Source organism: Penicillium riverlandense, assembly GCF_028828495.1.
Source record: "Penicillium riverlandense strain IBT 135883 chromosome Unknown utg000009l_segment0_segment0, whole genome shotgun sequence".
Classification (NCBI taxonomy): Eukaryota; Fungi; Ascomycota; class Eurotiomycetes; order Eurotiales; family Aspergillaceae; genus Penicillium; species Penicillium riverlandense.
The window spans coordinates 226,891-245,027 of record NW_026643200.1 but is presented as its reverse complement, the minus strand read 5'-3'; the positions used below and the strand labels follow the sequence as shown (position 1 = coordinate 245,027).

At 54.7% G+C, this 18,137-nt stretch overlaps 8 protein-coding genes across 8 annotated transcripts; 5 read left to right on the top strand and 3 right to left on the bottom strand.

Moving 5' to 3' along the window:
- Positions 1-89: 89 nt before the first annotated feature.
- On the top strand, positions 90-540 carry N7474_010371 (uncharacterized protein; the record flags this gene model as incomplete). The annotated part of the gene is made up of 2 exons (XM_057201781.1): positions 90-316; positions 384-540. The coding sequence occupies 2 exons, from the start codon at positions 90-92 to the stop codon at positions 538-540; spliced, it is 384 nt and encodes a 127-aa protein (XP_057048052.1).
- A 438-nt stretch (positions 541-978) lies between these two features.
- N7474_010370 (putative acetamidase) lies at positions 979-2,876 on the top strand (the record flags this gene model as incomplete). The annotated part of the gene is made up of 4 exons (XM_057201780.1): positions 979-1,019; positions 1,072-1,478; positions 1,529-1,999; positions 2,053-2,876. 4 exons carry the CDS (start codon positions 979-981, stop codon positions 2,874-2,876), a joined length of 1,743 nt encoding a protein of 580 aa, XP_057048051.1.
- A 574-nt stretch (positions 2,877-3,450) lies between these two features.
- N7474_010369 (uncharacterized protein) lies at positions 3,451-5,323 on the top strand (the record flags this gene model as incomplete). Its single annotated transcript, XM_057201779.1, has 3 exons — positions 3,451-3,961; positions 4,020-4,536; positions 4,591-5,323. 3 exons carry the CDS (start codon positions 3,451-3,453, stop codon positions 5,321-5,323), a joined length of 1,761 nt encoding a protein of 586 aa, XP_057048050.1.
- Positions 5,324-6,064: 741 nt separating this feature from the next.
- Positions 6,065-8,363, bottom strand: N7474_010368 (putative MFS transporter Fmp42; the record flags this gene model as incomplete). The annotated part of the gene is made up of 3 exons (XM_057201778.1): positions 6,065-7,634; positions 7,691-7,853; positions 7,910-8,363. 3 exons carry the CDS (start codon positions 8,361-8,363, stop codon positions 6,065-6,067), a joined length of 2,187 nt encoding a protein of 728 aa, XP_057048049.1.
- Positions 8,364-9,466: 1,103 nt separating this feature from the next.
- Positions 9,467-11,396, top strand: N7474_010367 (Zn(II)2Cys6 transcription factor; the record flags this gene model as incomplete). Its single annotated transcript, XM_057201777.1, has 7 exons — positions 9,467-9,477; positions 9,541-9,569; positions 9,618-9,812; positions 9,861-10,144; positions 10,196-10,931; positions 10,983-11,089; positions 11,154-11,396. The coding sequence occupies 7 exons, from the start codon at positions 9,467-9,469 to the stop codon at positions 11,394-11,396; spliced, it is 1,605 nt and encodes a 534-aa protein (XP_057048048.1).
- A 241-nt stretch (positions 11,397-11,637) lies between these two features.
- Positions 11,638-12,837, top strand: N7474_010366 (D-2-hydroxyacid dehydrogenase family protein; the record flags this gene model as incomplete). Its single annotated transcript, XM_057201776.1, has 1 exon — positions 11,638-12,837. One exon carries the CDS (start codon positions 11,638-11,640, stop codon positions 12,835-12,837), a length of 1,200 nt encoding a protein of 399 aa, XP_057048047.1.
- Positions 12,838-12,949: 112 nt separating this feature from the next.
- Positions 12,950-15,620, bottom strand: N7474_010365 (putative C6 transcription factor (War1); the record flags this gene model as incomplete). Its single annotated transcript, XM_057201775.1, has 3 exons — positions 12,950-13,492; positions 13,547-14,055; positions 14,108-15,620. 3 exons carry the CDS (start codon positions 15,618-15,620, stop codon positions 12,950-12,952), a joined length of 2,565 nt encoding a protein of 854 aa, XP_057048046.1.
- A 678-nt stretch (positions 15,621-16,298) lies between these two features.
- On the bottom strand, positions 16,299-18,025 carry N7474_010364 (phosphatidylinositol-3-phosphate-binding ubiquitin-protein ligase; the record flags this gene model as incomplete). Its single annotated transcript, XM_057201774.1, has 2 exons — positions 16,299-16,973; positions 17,042-18,025. The coding sequence occupies 2 exons, from the start codon at positions 18,023-18,025 to the stop codon at positions 16,299-16,301; spliced, it is 1,659 nt and encodes a 552-aa protein (XP_057048045.1).
- Positions 18,026-18,137: the final 112 nt, after the last annotated feature.

The following is an 18,137-nucleotide window of genomic DNA, read 5'->3' as shown; positions in this document are numbered from 1 at the left end:
ATCGTCCCACCCGCGACACAACTTCTCAAATCAACCTTGCTTCCTTCAATCAATCTTCCAACTCAAGGTTCTTGACCTCAATCTCGATAATGGCCCTCGTCCGCGACCCCTATTTCTGGAAGCGTTTCTCCGCGGCCGTGCACATGCAAGAACAAGCCGATGCAGAAGCCAACCCCGAAACCAAACCCGAAGGACAAGAACAACCCGAAACAACTGAACCAGAGAAGAAGATAGACCCGCAGGAGCTGAAGAAGAAGGAGAAGGAGAGGAAGGAGAAAGAAAGGGCGAAAGAAAAGCAAAAGAAGAAAGAAGACGAGTACGGACCCATCCACCCGCCCTTGCCTGTTAATCAACCCGAACCCCTACTAATTAAGACCCATCAGAGAATCGTGGCTCTCACGCGAACACAAGAAGCGCAGACGCAGTTTCCTCGTCGGCGTCATCATTTGTATGCTTATATTGTGTCTGGTTGCGGGTGGCGTGGTGGTCTGGTGGCTCAGTGAGCATAATTGGTTGCAGGGCCAGGCCAGTGTGCAGTGAGAATATATACTGGGTTCGATGGGGATGTTGATAGTTGAATCTGGAGATTATATATACCCACCGCCTCCAGCGGGTTTCTTACATGGTTAGGGCTTTGGTTATCAAATCACTCTATCTCCATCCGCGTATACCTTCCTAGAAGGGACGAATGTCTACTCGCATCTACCAGGTGCTATCCTACCTGAAGACTCTAGTAGCCTGTAATTATAGAATAATTCTCAAAACAACCAGTCAACCCTAATAACCCCTATCCCTGCTAGTTAATAGTTCCTATTCCCTGCGCGTACATAGTAAGTACTACTGCCGTATTCGCCTCGGCCACTCGCCTATCGTCGGCTTATCGCAACCAACTCCACCTCCCCCGCAGCTATAACTACGACCCGAACGCCCCCCATATTGGTATTAATCGGTCCCTTGACTTCTTCCACCCTAGCCACCATGTTGCCTCCATTCGATTACTTCACCTACCGGCAAATTCGGTCAGTCCTAGCCACCTCCTACACACTACCCCCAATCACTAACCCCTGCCAGGGCCCAAAAACAACAGCAGCGGAGGGACCGATTCGCCAACCTCCCCACCCCCTACCACCTCCACATCACCAAGTCCGACAAGGCAGACATCCTCGACAAACCCATCGAGGAGCTCGTCCAGGACATCCACAACTCCACCATCGAGCCCGTCAATGTCCTCCGCGCCTACGGTAAGGTCGCCAAGCGCGCGCAGGAGCGCACCAACTGCATTACCGAGCTGTTGATCCCCGAGGCGGAGACCTGGTTGCAGTCCGAGATTAACCTCAAGGGCCCGTTGGCGGGTATCCCCGTCTCGCTGAAGGACTCGGTGCATGTCAAGGGGTTTGACACCACTCTCGGCTACTCGACCAAGGCCAATCAGCCGCTCTCGGAAGATGGACCCATGACCAAGCTCTTGAAGGATGCCGGTATGAGATATTTCTGTCCGGTTCTTGTCTTGATTCTGACTGCTCGCCAGGTGCCGTGCCATACGCCAAGACGGCTCTCCCCATCACTCTCTTGTCGTTCGAGTCGGCCAACGGCCTCTGGGGCCACTGTCTCAACCCGCATTCCCCTGGCTATTCGCCCGGTGGCTCGACCGGTGGTGAGGCCGCGTTGCTGGCGCAGGGTGGTCGTATCGGCATTGGCTCTGATGTCGCGGGATCGGTGCGCGTACCCGCTGCGTGGAGCGGTATCTATTCCCTCCGCTGCAGCACCGGGCGCTGGCCCAAGGTCGGCGTGAGCACCAGCATGGCCGGCCAGGAGGGCATTCCCAGTGTGTTCAGTCCGATGGCTCGCACTTTGAATGACCTGACCTACTTCACCCGCGCCATTGTCGGAATGGAACCGTGGAAGTACGATTACACGGTTCATCCCATCTCCTGGCGGGAGAACCTGGCGGCCAACGCGCAGGGCCGGCCGCTTCGCATAGGTTTGATGAGCAGCGATGGTATGGTTGTGTCTTCCCAGTTTCGTGTCGGTTGTACTGATAGATAACAAAAGGCGTGGTGCCTCCCACTCCGGCCATTGAACGGGCGGTCTCCACCACCGTGGCTGCCCTAACCGCCGCGGGACATACCATCAAGGAGATTGCGCCTCCCAAGGGAGCGGACCCTTTCACAGGCCTGAATCTGGCTTCGCAACTGCTCAACGCAGACGGTTGCCATCACTTCAACGCACCCCTGCGCAGCTTCGAGCCGTCGGACCCCGGCGCCAACCAGCTTAGCCGTGTCGCCCACCTCCCGCGCCCGGTGCGATATTTGTACTACCTGTATGTGCGTTACATCCGGCGGGACAAGGTGCTGGCGACATTGCTCCGCGACTTCGGGCCCAAGTCCGCCGCCGAGCTGTGGCCGCTGACGGCTCAACGTGAGACCTTCCGCGCCACCTGGCACCAGTGGTGGGATGCCGAGGAGCAGCAGTTCGACTTTATCCTGTGTCCCGTCAACGCGACTCCCGCGCTGCCGCACAAGGCGATGCATGACGCTGTCTCGTCGTGTGGCTATACTTTCCTCTGGAATCTGCTGGATTACTCGGCCGGAGTCTTGCCGGTCGGCCATGTCGACCCTATCCGCGACGCCCTGGTTGGTCCGTACAAGAAGATGCTTAAGAATCTGGGCTGTGATCATGCCATCGCCCGCGGGGCGTGGAAGCACTATGACTCGCGGCTGATGGCGGGTCTGCCGACCGCAGTGCAGGTGGTTGGGCGGCGCTGGCAGGAGGAGCAGGTGCTGGGATATATGGCTGTAGTGGAAAAGGCATTGGAGGCGTACCAGGACCCGACGACGGGGGAGAGCAGTCGGTATAGCCTGTTGGAGATTGACTAGAAGGGAGAATAATTATAGGGACTAACTCGTTAAAGTTAATGGTAACTTACCTGACAAAACCTCATATGACATCTCACTTGATCGGCATCCTCCCTGGGTGGAGCCAACTGTCAGTCAGACTGGCTGTCATATTTGATCCTTCCCCCGGACTGGTGCCCCTGTTTCAACTCGTATCCCGCCCTTCATTATTCGGCGGGAGTCTATTTCCCCCCCCGGTACTGAACCATAGTTCTCGGGTTACTAGTAGATAATGCTAGTGTTGCTCCGGCCCCCATCAAGTCACGCTTGTTCTTCCTTCCCTGCAGAAGTCTCTCTTTGTCTCTCCATTCGACACGATCTGCTCTCTCTCTCTCTCTCCCTGTCTTCCCCACCCCACTCTTTTTCTTTCCTTTTCTCGATTCTCTATTTCCACTTCCACCCACACTTCTCTTTTTCTCTCCCACTCTCCCTTTCCCGACAACAATCTTCTCCACCAACCCCCTGTCGCTGCAGTATGCACCTGCTTCATCCCTCTCGCTGCCTCCGCCCATGATCAGGGATTAGAGCGCCCGCGCCCGCGCTTGCGCCTTCGGACATGTCTTCTCGCAAAAAACCCACCCCTGCCCGCAAAAAGGAGGGCATCCACTTCGTCAACGCCAGACCCTCCTCCGAGACTGAGAAAATCAACGCCCAACGTCTGGTGCGCGCGCACGTCGGCCGATGGATCTCCGACCAGACTAAAGATCGCTCGAGCGCTCTCGAATCCTCCACAGCAGCAGCAGTCGCCGCTGGCAAACAACCCGCCCGCGATTTCTCCCGTTCGCTTGTCGCGCCGCGTGCCTCCTCGTTTTCCTCCGGCTCGGGATCCGGTCAGTCTGCGGAGCTGCCGCGTGATTGCCAGGGGTCGCCCTTTGCGCTCTCGCAGTCCAGCGAGAGTAGCGACAGCAGTGATGATGGCTCGTTGACCATGGTGTCGGGGGATAAGATGTCTGCCCCCTGGGGTGAAATCATGTCCGTGGAGCCGCTGATTTCGGGGGTATTCGATCCGTTCGGCACCTACCCTTCAAATTTCGCACCGGAGATGGTTCACATGTGCGAGACCTACTGTTCGTATCACACAAGAATCTGGCCATAGCGGTGCTAACCTTTGCCCTCCCTCAACAGGCATGTCCATTCTCTGGCCCGGCCTGGCTCCCTCCCGGCCTGTCAATAACCGCGCAGTAGCGCGCTCCGTCCCCGAAACCTGGTTTCCCCTATCGATGACCGATCCCGCGCTCTTCACGGCATTCATGTTCGCTTCGCTCTGCCATCAACGCGTGCAGTGGCTTAAACGTTCGATTCCTGGGACTACCTTTGGACCGCGACAACAACAGTTACTGGAACTGTGCGAGATGGAGTCGATCAAGTTGATCAGCCAGGCTGTCCGGGATCCGACCCGAGCAGTGAGCGATGCAGTCATCCTCAGCGTCATCTGCATGGCACATCATAGATCGGATGAGGAGCATGATGGAGGTGATCGGCCAACCCCGTTCAATCCGCCTCTCCAGCGCCTACAGTGGATCGATGTCTATGGCCGTCTACCCCCGAATATGATTCATATTCAGGGATTGATACAGCTGATCAAGCTACGGGGCGGGTTGGACAGTATTTCATTGAAGGGGTTGGCCCCGACAATCAGCTTGTAAGACCTGTTTCTTGATTATGCATCTGTAACTCACTAACCCTGAAATTCTAGCTCCGACATCTTCACTTGCAGTTGTCTCTGCATTGCCCCAGGATTCGAATTCCGACCCCTGGAAGAGAGCAGGCGTGGCATATCTGTACAAGAAATGCTCGGATACACTCAGTCAGATGTTGAGAACGGGTTTGGACAACTGGTTGGTATCGGCATCACCCCGCAAATGGCCGAGGCACTCCACGCAATATACACCTACATCAACATCGTCAAAGCACATGAGAATAACCCCGGCGCCTCCGACCTGTCCCTCCTCGCTGACCAGCGCAATATCACCCAACACACCCACCTCTCCTTACCGCCCGCCGACCAAATCATGTCCTATTTCTCACATTCGAGCCACGCATCCACCTACGAGGCCTCTCGTCTGGCAGCTATGATTTTCGGAGTCGGCGTGATCTTCCCCATTCCAGCGAAGAATTCCCCGCTGCCAAACCTTGCCTTCCAAATGCAGGCCGTTCTCCGCGAGCCTGATGCAGCGGCTCTCTGGTCCTCGCCTAGTACCCGCATTGTCTTGCTGTGGGTGCTGACTCTGGGCGCTATCGCTGCGGTGGATTCACCGGCACGCACGTGGTATGTGTCCATGTTGGGCGATACGGCCCGACGCAGTGGATTGTCGTCGTGGAGCGAGCTCAAGAATCTCTTGGAGATGATGCTATGGTACGACGTTGCGTGCGACGTGGCGGGTGAGACGCTCTGGTTTGAAATCGAGCGCACCCTCGTAACGCAATAGCTCTGCGATGCTGCCACGAGTTCATTGATCCCACCCTACCGTATGAAAAGCTTCTGAGCAAAAATACTCGGAGTTATGGTCTTTTACAGCAACAGGCCAATCGAGCATCTCTTTGCCTAAACATCTATCCTCCGCCTGGCCGCGATTTTCATCATGAAGCTTTACGGCCTACTCCCTCAACCCGCGTTGTTGACACACAACGATATCTCGGACTGTTACTACCTCACCTACGCGACAAACGCAGTTCTGTTCCTCTAACTATTGGCCTGGCCTCGGCGTTCTTTTTTTGGGGTGGCATCCTTTTCCTCCATTCATCTAGCATGTGTTTCGGATTTTCCTTGTGATCTAATATCTGTGTCCGTTCAGCATGTTTTATATTTTCATTTAGCACTCCATTTCCCCCTACTGGCAGTGGTTTGGCTCACCTTTCCCTTCCCTTCCCAGCTGGGCATTCTCACACTGATATCCTTATTCATCCCCACAACTCCGTTACGACGAACATGCTATGTGCCCTTTCCAACTGTCATGCCACGGATCTCTTTCTAATCAACCAACCACCACTGCCTTTCAGGCGATTTCTCGCAACTGTTTATATGATAAAAAAAAATACAATATATCAATACCAATATCAAAATCAAAATCGAGCAACGTTATCAATAAATACTGGTGTATGTGAAAATCGTAATCGTAGACCGTAACTAGTCCTCTCAGTCGAGCTCCGTAGTCCAGGAGGGAACTGATCTATACAACACCATATGACGGACGGTGCTGTCCCTGCAACAGAGGCTGCTCCTCTGTCTCCCAGTCTCTAGCTGCGACACCAGACAACGCATCATCATCAGTGTTGCCTGTACGAGCTGGACCTAGAGCTGGACTTTGCACACCCTGCCCATCCCCCTCTCCAACCCCATCTCCCTGTTGTTGATCTGCCGCAGCCTCCAAAACAATCGTCCTCCACGCCACAAACCCCGCAAGTGCCGTCCCCACCACAGCAACAACCAACGTGAGAACGACGTTGACCGGCACAGGATTCCCGCCAAAAGTACGCAGCGTGAGGGCATCCAAACCCGCCTGCGCGAAATTACCCACGCCAGCAAGACAGATAATCAGCCCATACACCTTTCCAAAGGCGCGGAACCCGAAGACCTTTGCCGCATAGTCCGAGACGGATGTGTAATAGAACGGTCTGTACAGCACGAAGAGGACAATATTCGCATACGCCGCAGGCACGCTGTCTCTGATACACCCCAGCACGCCGATCAGTGTTGCTAATCCCGCTAACAGCGTGAGAACCGTTCGTGTCTGGAAGGTGTCGAGGAATATCCCGGTGAAGGGCACGGAGATGAGTCCACCGACTGGGAGGAGGACGTCGAAGATGGAGTTCAAGGTTGTGGCTTGTGTGGGGGACAGGAGGTAGGTGTATTGTTGACGGATTGTGGCGACGAAGTAGTTTATGCGGAGCATCATTAGTACGGTGAATGTGGCGATTAGGATGAACCATGGTGTGAGAATCTGTTGGAGAGGTGAGTGGTTGTGGAGGACGCCCCAGACGCCGCTGGTGTTTGGTAGTGGTGGTGGTGGTGCTTTAATGGGGTGTTGAGGGTTTGCATTGGTGGTGTGGACTGGTTGAGGTTGCGGATTATCCAGATCTCCCTGGAAAATCGAGTCATCAATGCCAACAGTCTCCGCCACGGAGGCCGTTCCATCGTCCAACAGATCCTGAATCTGATTCACGATATCTTGCCTATGCACGCGGCGACTAGTCCGTTGACGCTCGCTCTCATGTCGATTCTCGATACGGTCATCGACTCGGTCATGCATTTCCGCGACGAGATGCGCCTCGGCCTGGTGCACGAGCTCGCCGGCTGTTTTGTACGAGGTCCCCGGCATAACCAGTATCTGGGCGACCGCGATGAATACGGGGACAGCGAGATAGACCAAGAAGAAGGATCGGGTGGAAACCACGCTCGTATTCTCGTTTAGCAGTCGAAGGATTAGAAACACAGCGCTTGATGCGTCGAATGCACCCGTTAGCATTGACAAGATCAGTCCCGAGCGCTTTGGGAATGTATTTGACAGATGAAAGGACGAAATGAAGACGAAAGGTCCGCCGAGCGACAGGAATAGATACCCCGGGATATACCCGTCGAAAGGCATATTTGCCGCGAAGGCGAAGAGAAGCGCGCCAATGGCTAGGCATGCGCTGCCGATGAGTCCGCTTACTCGTGGGCCGTACGCATCTAAGATTGTTCCCACGGGTAGCGCGGAGACATTTGTTACTACAGCGGCGATGGTGAACATCAGATTCAACCTGGGAGAAATCAATTAACGCTAGGGACTACGATAGAGTGGATGAGGCTGACGTACCTGATCTGCTGCCCATTACACACGCTCACATCCTCATCCAGCTCCGCCCGGGAGCAGAGGTTGCGGTATACTTTCTCGCGAATGAGAATGGGTTTCAGAGCCGCGAAGCCGAAGACTATTCCTGCTGCGAGGAAGCAGTAGATTACTGCGATACACACCTGTGCTGTCTGGTGTTAATCCAAGGGTACGCACAATGCATAGGATGGAGTGCATACATACCAATCCTCTTCGCAGGCCTCACTTCAAATGCCCCTGTCGTCTCATCCACAGCCCATTGCGGCGGCTCTTTTAACCCCACCTGGGCCTGACCCAGACTAGTCGAATCATAATCATATTCCGGCACTACTGAGTAGTTTCGGCTGGGATCCACATGTCCAGGGACATGCATATTAGCATAGCTCTCGCGCGTGGTCGTGGGCGACAACCCCAAAAAGGTCGACTGCCGTTCATTAGGGTCGTCATCACCGGCGACGGACTCGGTCCAGCCGGACCCCGCATAGGGATTGAAGTTCAGACGGGAGTACGTCGAGGGAAATGACGAGGAGAGCGGCGAGTCAGGCAGGTCTTGGTAGACGTCTGGCTCCTCGTCGGATTCCAAATCGTCGGCGGGCCGGCCGCGTGGGTACCGGCTGTGCTCCCACGCCTCGAGGAAGGAGATACGGTTGAGAGACATCGTGGATCCAGGGACCCCACTTGATTAATTCTCCATGGGCGGTCGAGGCTTGTGTTCTGGTTCTTCGTGGGGGAGTGACTCGACTGTAGTAGGTCTGTACTTTTCAGCCGTATCGAGATTATTGCTCTTCCAGGGTTGTTCCTTGTTCTTGTTCTGTTTGCAGCTGACGTATGGTCACGTGGTTGATTAACTATGGCGCCCAGCCCTGAAAAAAACTACATTATTCCGGCATTATTGGTAACCATACGTGATTATTATCGACAGCTCCCAATTAACCTCTGTACTCTTGCTTAAACAGGCAGCTGCCATCCCACCGTACTAGTGGCCGCGGACGAACACACTCATCCAGACACTCCTCCGACTCTGCGATTCCCGGATCGACAGGGTCGCCGGCTTGGAGATGGGCCACCCACGGTCCAGCGAAATTGCACCCAGGCCTAAGCTCACGATGCCGAATGGTACAAAGATGCCGACCCACCACTCCCCGATGATCCCGGCGTTGCCGGTCCAATTACGACAGGTTGGACTGACCGGTGAAGAATGCTTCGGACGGGTCCGTGGAAGTTTATAACTCTTTAGGTGTTCTGCTGAGCGGATTATAAACCACATGTCCCAGACGGGTCTTTTTCGCGTGTGTGTCGGGAGGTGATTGGCTCGGACGGCATTGCGGGCATCTCGGGCTGAAGGAATCAATCGATCAAATTGCATCAAATCCTTCGAAATGTTTTCTGAATAATAAAATAACTCAACGGGGTTCCCCTTATCGGCATCTCTCCTCGCTCAGCCTTGCCAAATAGACGCCTCGAGATCTTTCTCCTTGGGGAAACGATCACTCGCTTTTAACCCCCCCCCCCCCCCCCCAAATTGTCTCTCGGACGCGTGGGGGCATCCACTCAGGGGACTAGTGGAGAGCGTTACACCATCGATCCACTCACCTTTTGGGTCGCGCTAATCTCCAACGAGCCGGGCACCTGATATACTCCAAATCAACGCCTTGAAGAAAAGATGTCGACATCCATCTTCTTGCGGGCTCGACTTTCTCTTTATCTACGGTCGGGCCGCGCTTCCTGCAACCCAAGTGCTTGTCCGGCCAGTGCTGCGTAATGAGGGGATGGTCAGTTTTGATTTTTCTCGTGTGTGTTTTACTTTGTGTCTCGCTGCTAATAATCCTTCCTAGCCTCACGTGCCGTCTCCGCCATCTGAAATGTGCGTTTGAATTTTTATGTGCACAGATAGCATGCTGACGCTCGCTAGGTGACAAGTCCGGTGCTAAGTGTCTGCGCTGCCAACGATCTGGCCGCGAATGTGTCCCGCCCCCCGCGAAATCAGAAGAAGTCTCTTTCCGCCATGGCCAAAACCCTTCCCTGCTAAAGAGGGGTCCCCTGCGGTACGGGGAGAGTGATTTGGCCTTCCCAAAGGACCAAGTTTGGGTCCAGGCGTCTTCGGGCTGTATGTTTGTCGCCTCAAACTCTAACGGCAATACTAATTTACTATTAGTCTCCTTCAAAGACGAGACCGAGGAGACGGCCTCCGAGTATCATGTTCTCTCCATAAAAGAGGAACCATCGACCTCGCGGTCGCCGTCGGAGTCTCGGTCGACACCCTCATCGGTGACCATGGATTCTGGGGCGAGGTCCAGCGCACCGGTGAGGCCGCCGTACACGCGGTCCAATTCAGCCAGTTCATTGCGCTCGCCACCGACGCCTGTCGGCCAGCCTCGGATGGCCAATGTAAACGAGGCGTATCTCCTCCGGCATTTCCAGAGATATCTGGCGCCATGGGTGAGTCTTCCGCATAACCAAACCTTTGCCATTCACGACTAACCCAGCCAGCTCGACGCATGCGATCCCGGCCGACACTTCTCAACAGAGGTGGCCGAACGCGCCCTTCACTCGCCATTGCTGTTGTATGCATGTCTGGCTGTGTCGGCGAGCCACCTGTCCCGGACTACAAACAACATTCCGTCCGATGTCGCAGACGACTACCACGAGCGCTGCATCTCAATCATGCTTCCAGTCCTCGACAAACCCGAGTTCAAGATCAGCATCGACCTGCTGCTCGCATCAACCGTGATTCTGCGTTTCTTCGAGCAAATCTCCTCGCACAGCCCGCCCAACGACCCGCAGCGCCATCTTCTAGCTGGATCCGTGTACATCAGCTCGCACGTCGACTGCGCTATCTCCGGCGGTCTCGCGTCGGCGGCCTTCTGGCTCTTCGTCATCCAGGACATCCAGTTCGCGCTAACGTACCAGAAGTGCCTTCGGCTGAGTTTTGCGCCTTTTGATGATCGTCTGCGCAGGTGGTGGGCTTCCAAGAGCACCCTCAGCGATAAGGACTGGACCAACCGCGCTATTTGGATATTGGCTGAGACTATCGATTTCTGCTATAATGTCTCCGGCCGTAATTACGGGGGTTGTTTGGGCGTGGCGGGAGAGAATGCGCTCATGCAGCGCATTGCCGAGTGGGAGAATTCTCGTCCGGATACCTTTGCCCCGTTACATGCGGCACCACCGGATCCTGCGAGAGGGAAGCCGTTCCCTGAGGTGTGGTACATGAGTTCATGGCATGGTAGGTCTATGCTGTTTTCTGGTAAAGGGAGTCGTGCTAAATTGAAGCCAGCCACCGCCATCCAGCATATCTGTCTCACCAAGGCACTACTCTCCATTCGCGCAATTGAACAGCTTGACCGAAGCATCTTGATCACAGAGCAGTATATGCGACTAAAAGTGCGTGAATTATAAGTATCATCTTTCCTCAAATGTCAATCACCACTGACTCCGCCTGCCCCAGGCTGAAATTACCGATAACCTAAACCTTCTCTTCGGCATTGGCCAGTCAGCCGAAGACGACCCTTCCCTGCGGATCATGGCCTGCCATGTCCTCTATGCGTGCAGCGCGTGGATCGACAATCCCCTCGCCCAGAATGTGGTGTTTGATCTGCTGCGCAGAACTGAGACCGAGAACGGTTGGCCGTGGGCGTATGTCGAGCAGCGCATTGTCCGCGCATGGCGTGGAGTTGAAGTTTCGAGATAGACTATACACAGAAAGATGAGCGCGTAATTTTGCTGGTCTATATTCTCTCCGTTCGGGTTGACTCCGATAAGACTATGTAGTTAGTTTAGCGGCATTTCGGCCCTTCCTCCGATTATCGCTGCTTCGAGCAGATATATATCTCCGCACGAGCGACAGCTAAATCACCGCCGCAACCCTTACCCAATTCTATCAAAATTCTACTTGCTTACTTGTCTAACTCGTCTACTTCGCATTTTGCAAAATGCTTCCAATCCGAAGACCAGCCCTCAACCCTCTAGTCAGCCGCCTCCACCGCGGCCAGACTACAGGTTCATCGACACCAAACATCCCCAAAATGGCCATTCTAGACGACTACCTCAACATCGCAACCGACCACTTCGCCCACATCCCACACTCAAAAATATCCCCCACAGTCTTCACCGACTCACTACCACCATACACGCACTCTAGCACTACACCCACCCAAAGAGAAGCGCTAATCGCCCGCCTAAAACCATTCACCGTGCTCTCCGCTATGCGGGAACGCACCCCCTTCCCCGCAGACTTACTGCGCTCACTGCCCAATCTCCGACTCATCCTTGCGACGGGGACGCAATTTGAAACGTTCGATCTTGCTGCTGCGCGCGATTGTGGAATTATGGTCACTGCGGCGCCGGGACGAGGCCGTACAGATTCTATATCTACCACGCCGCGCCATCCCAATATCAAAGCCGGTGCATCCCATCCAACAACACAGCATACCTGGGCCTTGATCCTCGCGCTAGCCCGGAACGTCACCTCTGACGACGCGGCGATGAAAGACCCCGCGCGCCGAGCGTGGCAGACGAGTCTTGCGCGAGGGCTGTACGGGAAAACGCTCGGGGTGGTCGGACTGGGTCGTCTCGGCGGCGCGACGGCGCGCATTGCTGTTCTGGCATTTGGGATGCGCGTTCTCTGCTGGAGCGAGAATCTGACGCAGGATAAAGCGGATCGGAAAGCGGTAGAGTTGGGTCTCCCGCTTCGGGATGACATTGGTGCACCGACTTTTATGGCGGTTCAGAAGAGGCACTTGTTTTGTGAGTCTGATGTCGTTAGCTTGCACTATGTTCTCGGTGACCGGTCGAGGCATCTTGTCTCCGGGCCGGAGTTGGGGTGCATGAAGGAGGAGGCGCTGCTGGTTAATACTTCGCGCGGGGGGTTGATTGATGACGAGGCGCTGTATAGTGCTTTGGTGGAGGGGCGTATTGGTGGTGCTGCGCTGGATGTCTTTGATCGCGAGCCTTTGCCGCGTGAGAGTTATTGGCGCTCTACGGAATGGGGGAAGGATGGACGAAGTAATCTTTTGCTCACGCCGCATATGGGATATGTTGACGAGGCACTGATGCATACGTGGTATGAGGAGACGGCGGAGAATTTGGAGCGGTGGTTGGAGGGCAAGGAATTGTTGCATCGTCTTGCATGAGTTTAGGGACTGGGTTCCTTGTAACTAACAAGGTTGTCTTATTATGGAAGGGAGAAAGGGTATATTGTATCATCAGAGTAGAGTAATTGTACATCTCTGTAGGCATCTACACTCAATAAAACTCCAGGTTCGGATCAAATGACAACGGGAAATTGAATAACCCCTCATCCATCATATTCCCAAGCGCCCAAAAGTTACTCGGGTCAAAGCTCGTCTCCATCCCGAGGTCGGGCAGCATTCCCATAGACTGCTGTGACTGCCCCGGGTTCATGCCAAGGGAAGACATCTCGCCGTAGCCCTGTTGTGTTGCGTATGTGCTCGAGGGATCTGCCGATGAGGTGAAAGAAGCGTAAAAGCCCCTGTTCGGCATATTGGGATCTCGGGGGCTTTGGAAGGAGGGCCACCCTGCTGATGTGTCGGACACAGTGGTTGACGTTGTCATGCGCTGCAACGAGCCTGGAGATGTGGTGGAGGTGCTGAGACTGGATTGACCAGGTGTTGATGGCCCTGGATTACCTGTGGCTGTGGATGCGGAAAGATGGCGACCCTGTTCTGACGCCATCAGAGGAGAATGACTGAAGCCACCAGAAGAAGTCCGGTGAAGTGGATCGCCCACGGCCACTTCGCTGAGAAGATGGAGAGGTGTTCGTTCCGGCTTTATTATTATTCGTCAGTAAGTGGTCATCGCTGCAAGGAGAGGTAAACATACTTTTTTGTCACAGGCACCTTCTGCACGAGTCATCGCCTCCCTGAGACCTGGCCCTTGGTCTTTTTTCTTGAGAAACCAGTTCCGTAACATCCCCAGGATATGCGCAAACTTGGCTGCTGCACGCCCACCATCGCGAGCCGCACCTGCGCGGTAATGGGCCAAGACATGGTCGAGATAGTACTCCATCTTCAGGCTCTTCACATCGACAATCTGCCCAAGCCGATTGTCCGGGGATGTGAGAAGCGAGTACAGCTTGATCAGGCTAACAATTGCATATGACGTCCGCGCTAGGGAGGTGGTAGGAAGGAGGATGAACTGATCAATCTCGAATGAGAGAATAGTGTCCAGACTTTTATGGATGCAGTGGATGCAGGTGGTTAATGCGTCGACGAAAGCGATGGCTGCTGAACTAGACGGGTCTTCAAGCTCTTTAGAGTTGTTGCAGTCGACATTCAAGGCGATCTCATGAAGATAAAGGTTGATGATGTGTTCGGTATTGGACATCAGCACTGCAGGTAGTTAGCAGACCGCTCACAAGTAGACTTGACCGGTGCCATTTACCGGTCATCCTTTCCTCAGGAGTCTCTCTCCTCCACTGATTCAGTTTATTTGCAAGCCCCTTCATCGTATACCTGAGTTTGCTTTCGGAGAACGACATAATGGAAATAGTTTCCTCTGATGGCACCGACAATGAAGCCTCCTCCATGATGTATCCGAGCTTCGCCCATGAGAGTAGATCTTTGTCAGAGGGAAGAGCGTCGGGATGAGTTTCCAAGATCTCAACACATTCATCCATGTACGGCTGCCACCGAACCAGTTGAGTTCTTCTCAAGGCCGCCGAAACCTGGACTGACAAAAAGTAGCATGCCACCCAGGTCCGTCTCGCTTCTGGGCCATCTGGATCGAACGATGGATTCGTCTTCTTGCCCATCAGCTCACGGACAAAATTGAATCCTTTTTTGGTTGTCAGGCTGCGGCGGTTCATCCCCAGATCCATTGCCAGGGCTGAAGCCATGTGAATCAGTTGGTAGAACTTGAGTTCTTCGAAGTTATCTGGTGGCAGGTACCAGATACAACAGACCAGGAGGCCTTGACACAGCTCGAGAGCTTTCTCGCCGTTGACCACAACGCGCTCCGCAATCATGCGGTAGAATTCTGTAAAGAGAGGAACCTGTAGATCAGAACTAAGAGGTCCAATAGCAACTGCAGTGATTGCAAGAAACAGAGCTGGTTTGCTGCGACGAATATCACTCATGGTCGTGTGGGTAGGGAAGACAACCATCGGATATTGGGGAGCCATTTTTTTGATGTAGAGATCAAAGGCCGCCTCGGCGAGTTGAACAGTGACCAGCCCTCGATCGATGCAGTCAACATACTCATTGGCAGCTTCAGCCTTTGGTGGGACCGTATCGCCGCTAAAAGGTCCGCGCCAGTGTCTTGACGGAGAGCGTTCATAGTTCTTTTCCACTGACTGATTGTCGGGACTGGAATACGGCGGAGCCAGATACCCACTTCCACTGGAGACTTCTTTCAGGTCACTGTCATGCTGCCGTTTATTGCCAGCCAGACTGGGTTCCCAGCGGTGACTGGATTGTAGCTCACTCTGATGTTGTTGCACATGCTGGGGTTGGGGCTGCTGCGAAGGCTGTCCCTGTGGAAGTAGCCCACCACTGTGTGACATCTGCAGGCTGGCCGTCAATGCATCGATCTTCCGCTCCAGCTCCGTGACGCGGCTGTCGGTCTTTTTCTGACGCTTCCGAGTTGGCGCCGTGACAACACAATTGCGACGTGCCTTGGCGCATCTCTTGCAAGATCCGTCCGGGTGATTCGGATCCGGATCGCACCGAACCTTCAACTGGCGACATGGCTCGCAGGCACGCGGGCGCTTCAGATCGGCCAGAGGATCCTGTGGGTCACCCGAGTCGGCCGTCTGTTCAGCTTGCGTGTCTGCTTGAGACCGGGCCGATTCTACGGGTGGATGTGCCGGGGGGTCTGGATATGTATTCTCGGCAGCCCGGGATGAGGGTTGGCCGCCATTTTGGTCGGGATGCGGGTGTGCGCTATGAAGCTCCATCCGGGTGCGGATACCGCGCCAAGTCGGCTGGCACCGATACTCCAGGCGCAGGGAGACTTGGGGGATAGGTCAGCCGGAGAATAAAATGCATGCTTATTCCGACTTACCAGATACGATACAAATCTGCTTGCCGGGATGGCGGAGGATCGGGGGGAATGTGCACCCCACGAGCGGAGGACGGTGGGCGCAAGCACCGATTGACCGACACGGAGATTTGGGGGAGCTTTACTCCGATCGGGTTAACTGAGGGTGGCAGCGGACGGTATAAAAAGCCCCAGGATTGCTCTGAAGATCGTTTTAGGCACGCTCGTGATGTCTGCACTTCGTCAAGGCGAGGGTTTCCGGAACAGAGTGCTGTCGCTCAGCAAATGGGCTGACTGGCACGTGACTTGATCTGGCCCCCAGAACTGTTACCAGGACAATACTCTGAGCTACTTATTCTGTCAACCTAATTATACAGCTGCAAATTGGGACCAATGCACTCATTATTATCATGGATTCTTCTCATTGTATTAAAGGAACACAAACAGGGTATCAAAAGCCATATCCACCCTCCGCCCCAGCGCCAAAGTGCTCAATCAAACAATTGAAAAGGGAAAAAAAAAGCCAAGATAGAGCTTCCGCCCAACGTCCCCCAACGCTCATCCCCGAGTTTCCATCCGAAGGACCGAGAACCGCTCACTCCGGGCGGAAGTGAACAGGACACTCAGACTTCTTCTGGAACCAATCCTCAAGGCAGTCAAGGTGGAACTTGCACAGGCATTCGAGGCGGGCCAGCACGTCGTCCACCTTGTACTCCTCCATGCAAATCATGCACTCCGCCACCTTGCCGTCGTCGTCAAGGCAATCCTTCTCCGTCGCCGTAAACTTGACCATACGGACGAACGACGGAAAGGGCGGAGGCACGGGAGGAGCCTGTCTTGAGGTCGGGGATTCGCGATGGGTGGAGCGGATCGCGTGGTTGTCGATGCATTCGCGGATGTGGGCTTCGCGGACCTCTATGGGGTTCTCTTCGGTTAACGATAGGAATCGCTGACCGCACACGGGGCAGAGGTCGCGCTCAGAAACAGCAGACCGGCGTCGGGCGCGAGGCGCTAGTATCGTAACGAGGGATCCTTGGCCGTCGTCGTGGGTGGTCAGCTCCAGGTTCTGCTGGGCTTCGGGGGCAGCAGTGGCTTGGCTGGCGCGGCGTGCACGTCGCATCTCGCGTCCCTGGACAAGGACGTCGGGGTACGTATCGTGAACCGCCTCTCTGGCATGATCACTCATACGGTGACTCCAATCCCGCAAATAGTGTGGTCGGTCATGATCACCAACAGTACGCCGGGATTGACGAGGATCGCCTTGCGCACGCTGTAAATGCGTAAGTCAAGTTAACGGACGAACTCAGAAGAAAGTCGTAAAAAGACAAAACGACTAACCTGTGATCTGGAGAATACGTTTCCCATGTCGGAAGACGAGAGAGACTGAGTAGATCGATGACCATATGGACGTACGGTGCTGTAGGGTTGAGGAGGGTTCGGATTTGGATCTGGGACGCAAGGATTGCAGAGACGAACTTCTTCACCACCTCCGAGAGCAGGGTTGACAGTGGAAAGAAATGAGGTGAGATCTTCTCCAATAGGATCAAAGATCTGTGGGGAACGTGAAGGCGTTGCTGTGGGTGAGGGTGCAGGAAGATGGGTGGAAGAGGAAAGAGACTCGGGAGGGCGAACGATGTACTGCCTAGGAATAGTGATTCGATGGGGGGAGCATGAAGCACACACCACCCTTCCACACTTCCGGCAATGGTGCTTTCTGTACCAAAAACTGAACACCGTCGCGCAAATTGGGCAGCTCGTCGCCTCGGCATCAGGCTGCCATTGAGGTCGCGTGAATTCCATGTATCCTTCGTCTTCATTACGATGTGACGAGGCATAAGAGGAGTGTCTGCTTGGTCGTGGAGGAGAGTTGTCGTGTAACGAAGCCTGCATCCAACGAGAGCCACGTCCACTATTGTCCAGCCCAGAAGGCGGCGCTGGAGGCGACGAAGAGATATCAATAGCCGTGGCATATGACGACCCCGGTGCCGCAAAACCAGAAGGTCTTGACCGTGATACTGGCAGAACCAGTGAGGCAGACCTGTTGGGAAGTACTGTCCTGGTTGTCGAAGGTCCCGCCGCACTGCCAGACCTCGTTCGTTGTAATCTAACATCCTCGCCAGTGCTTGTCAACCGCCTCTTTCGGTCTGCAGGATGAACGGCCATTCTGTTTTCCCCGGAGTTACCACTTGCAAGGCTGGAGTCTGCTGCAGCAACCGCCTCCGCGCGTCTCATGTTATCCGCGACGGTGGAACTTTGTGCAGCCGACCCGCTAGCGACGGACGAACTCGAGGGTGACGATGCTGTACTATCCGTGGAAGACATGATGACGACTCTGAATACCAGTTTTGATTCAGTTGACTAAAGGCAACGAGAGCACTCTCGGCCAACGGAATGGCAAGCCCTCATGGGCTGGGTGGCGACACGCGATCAAAAA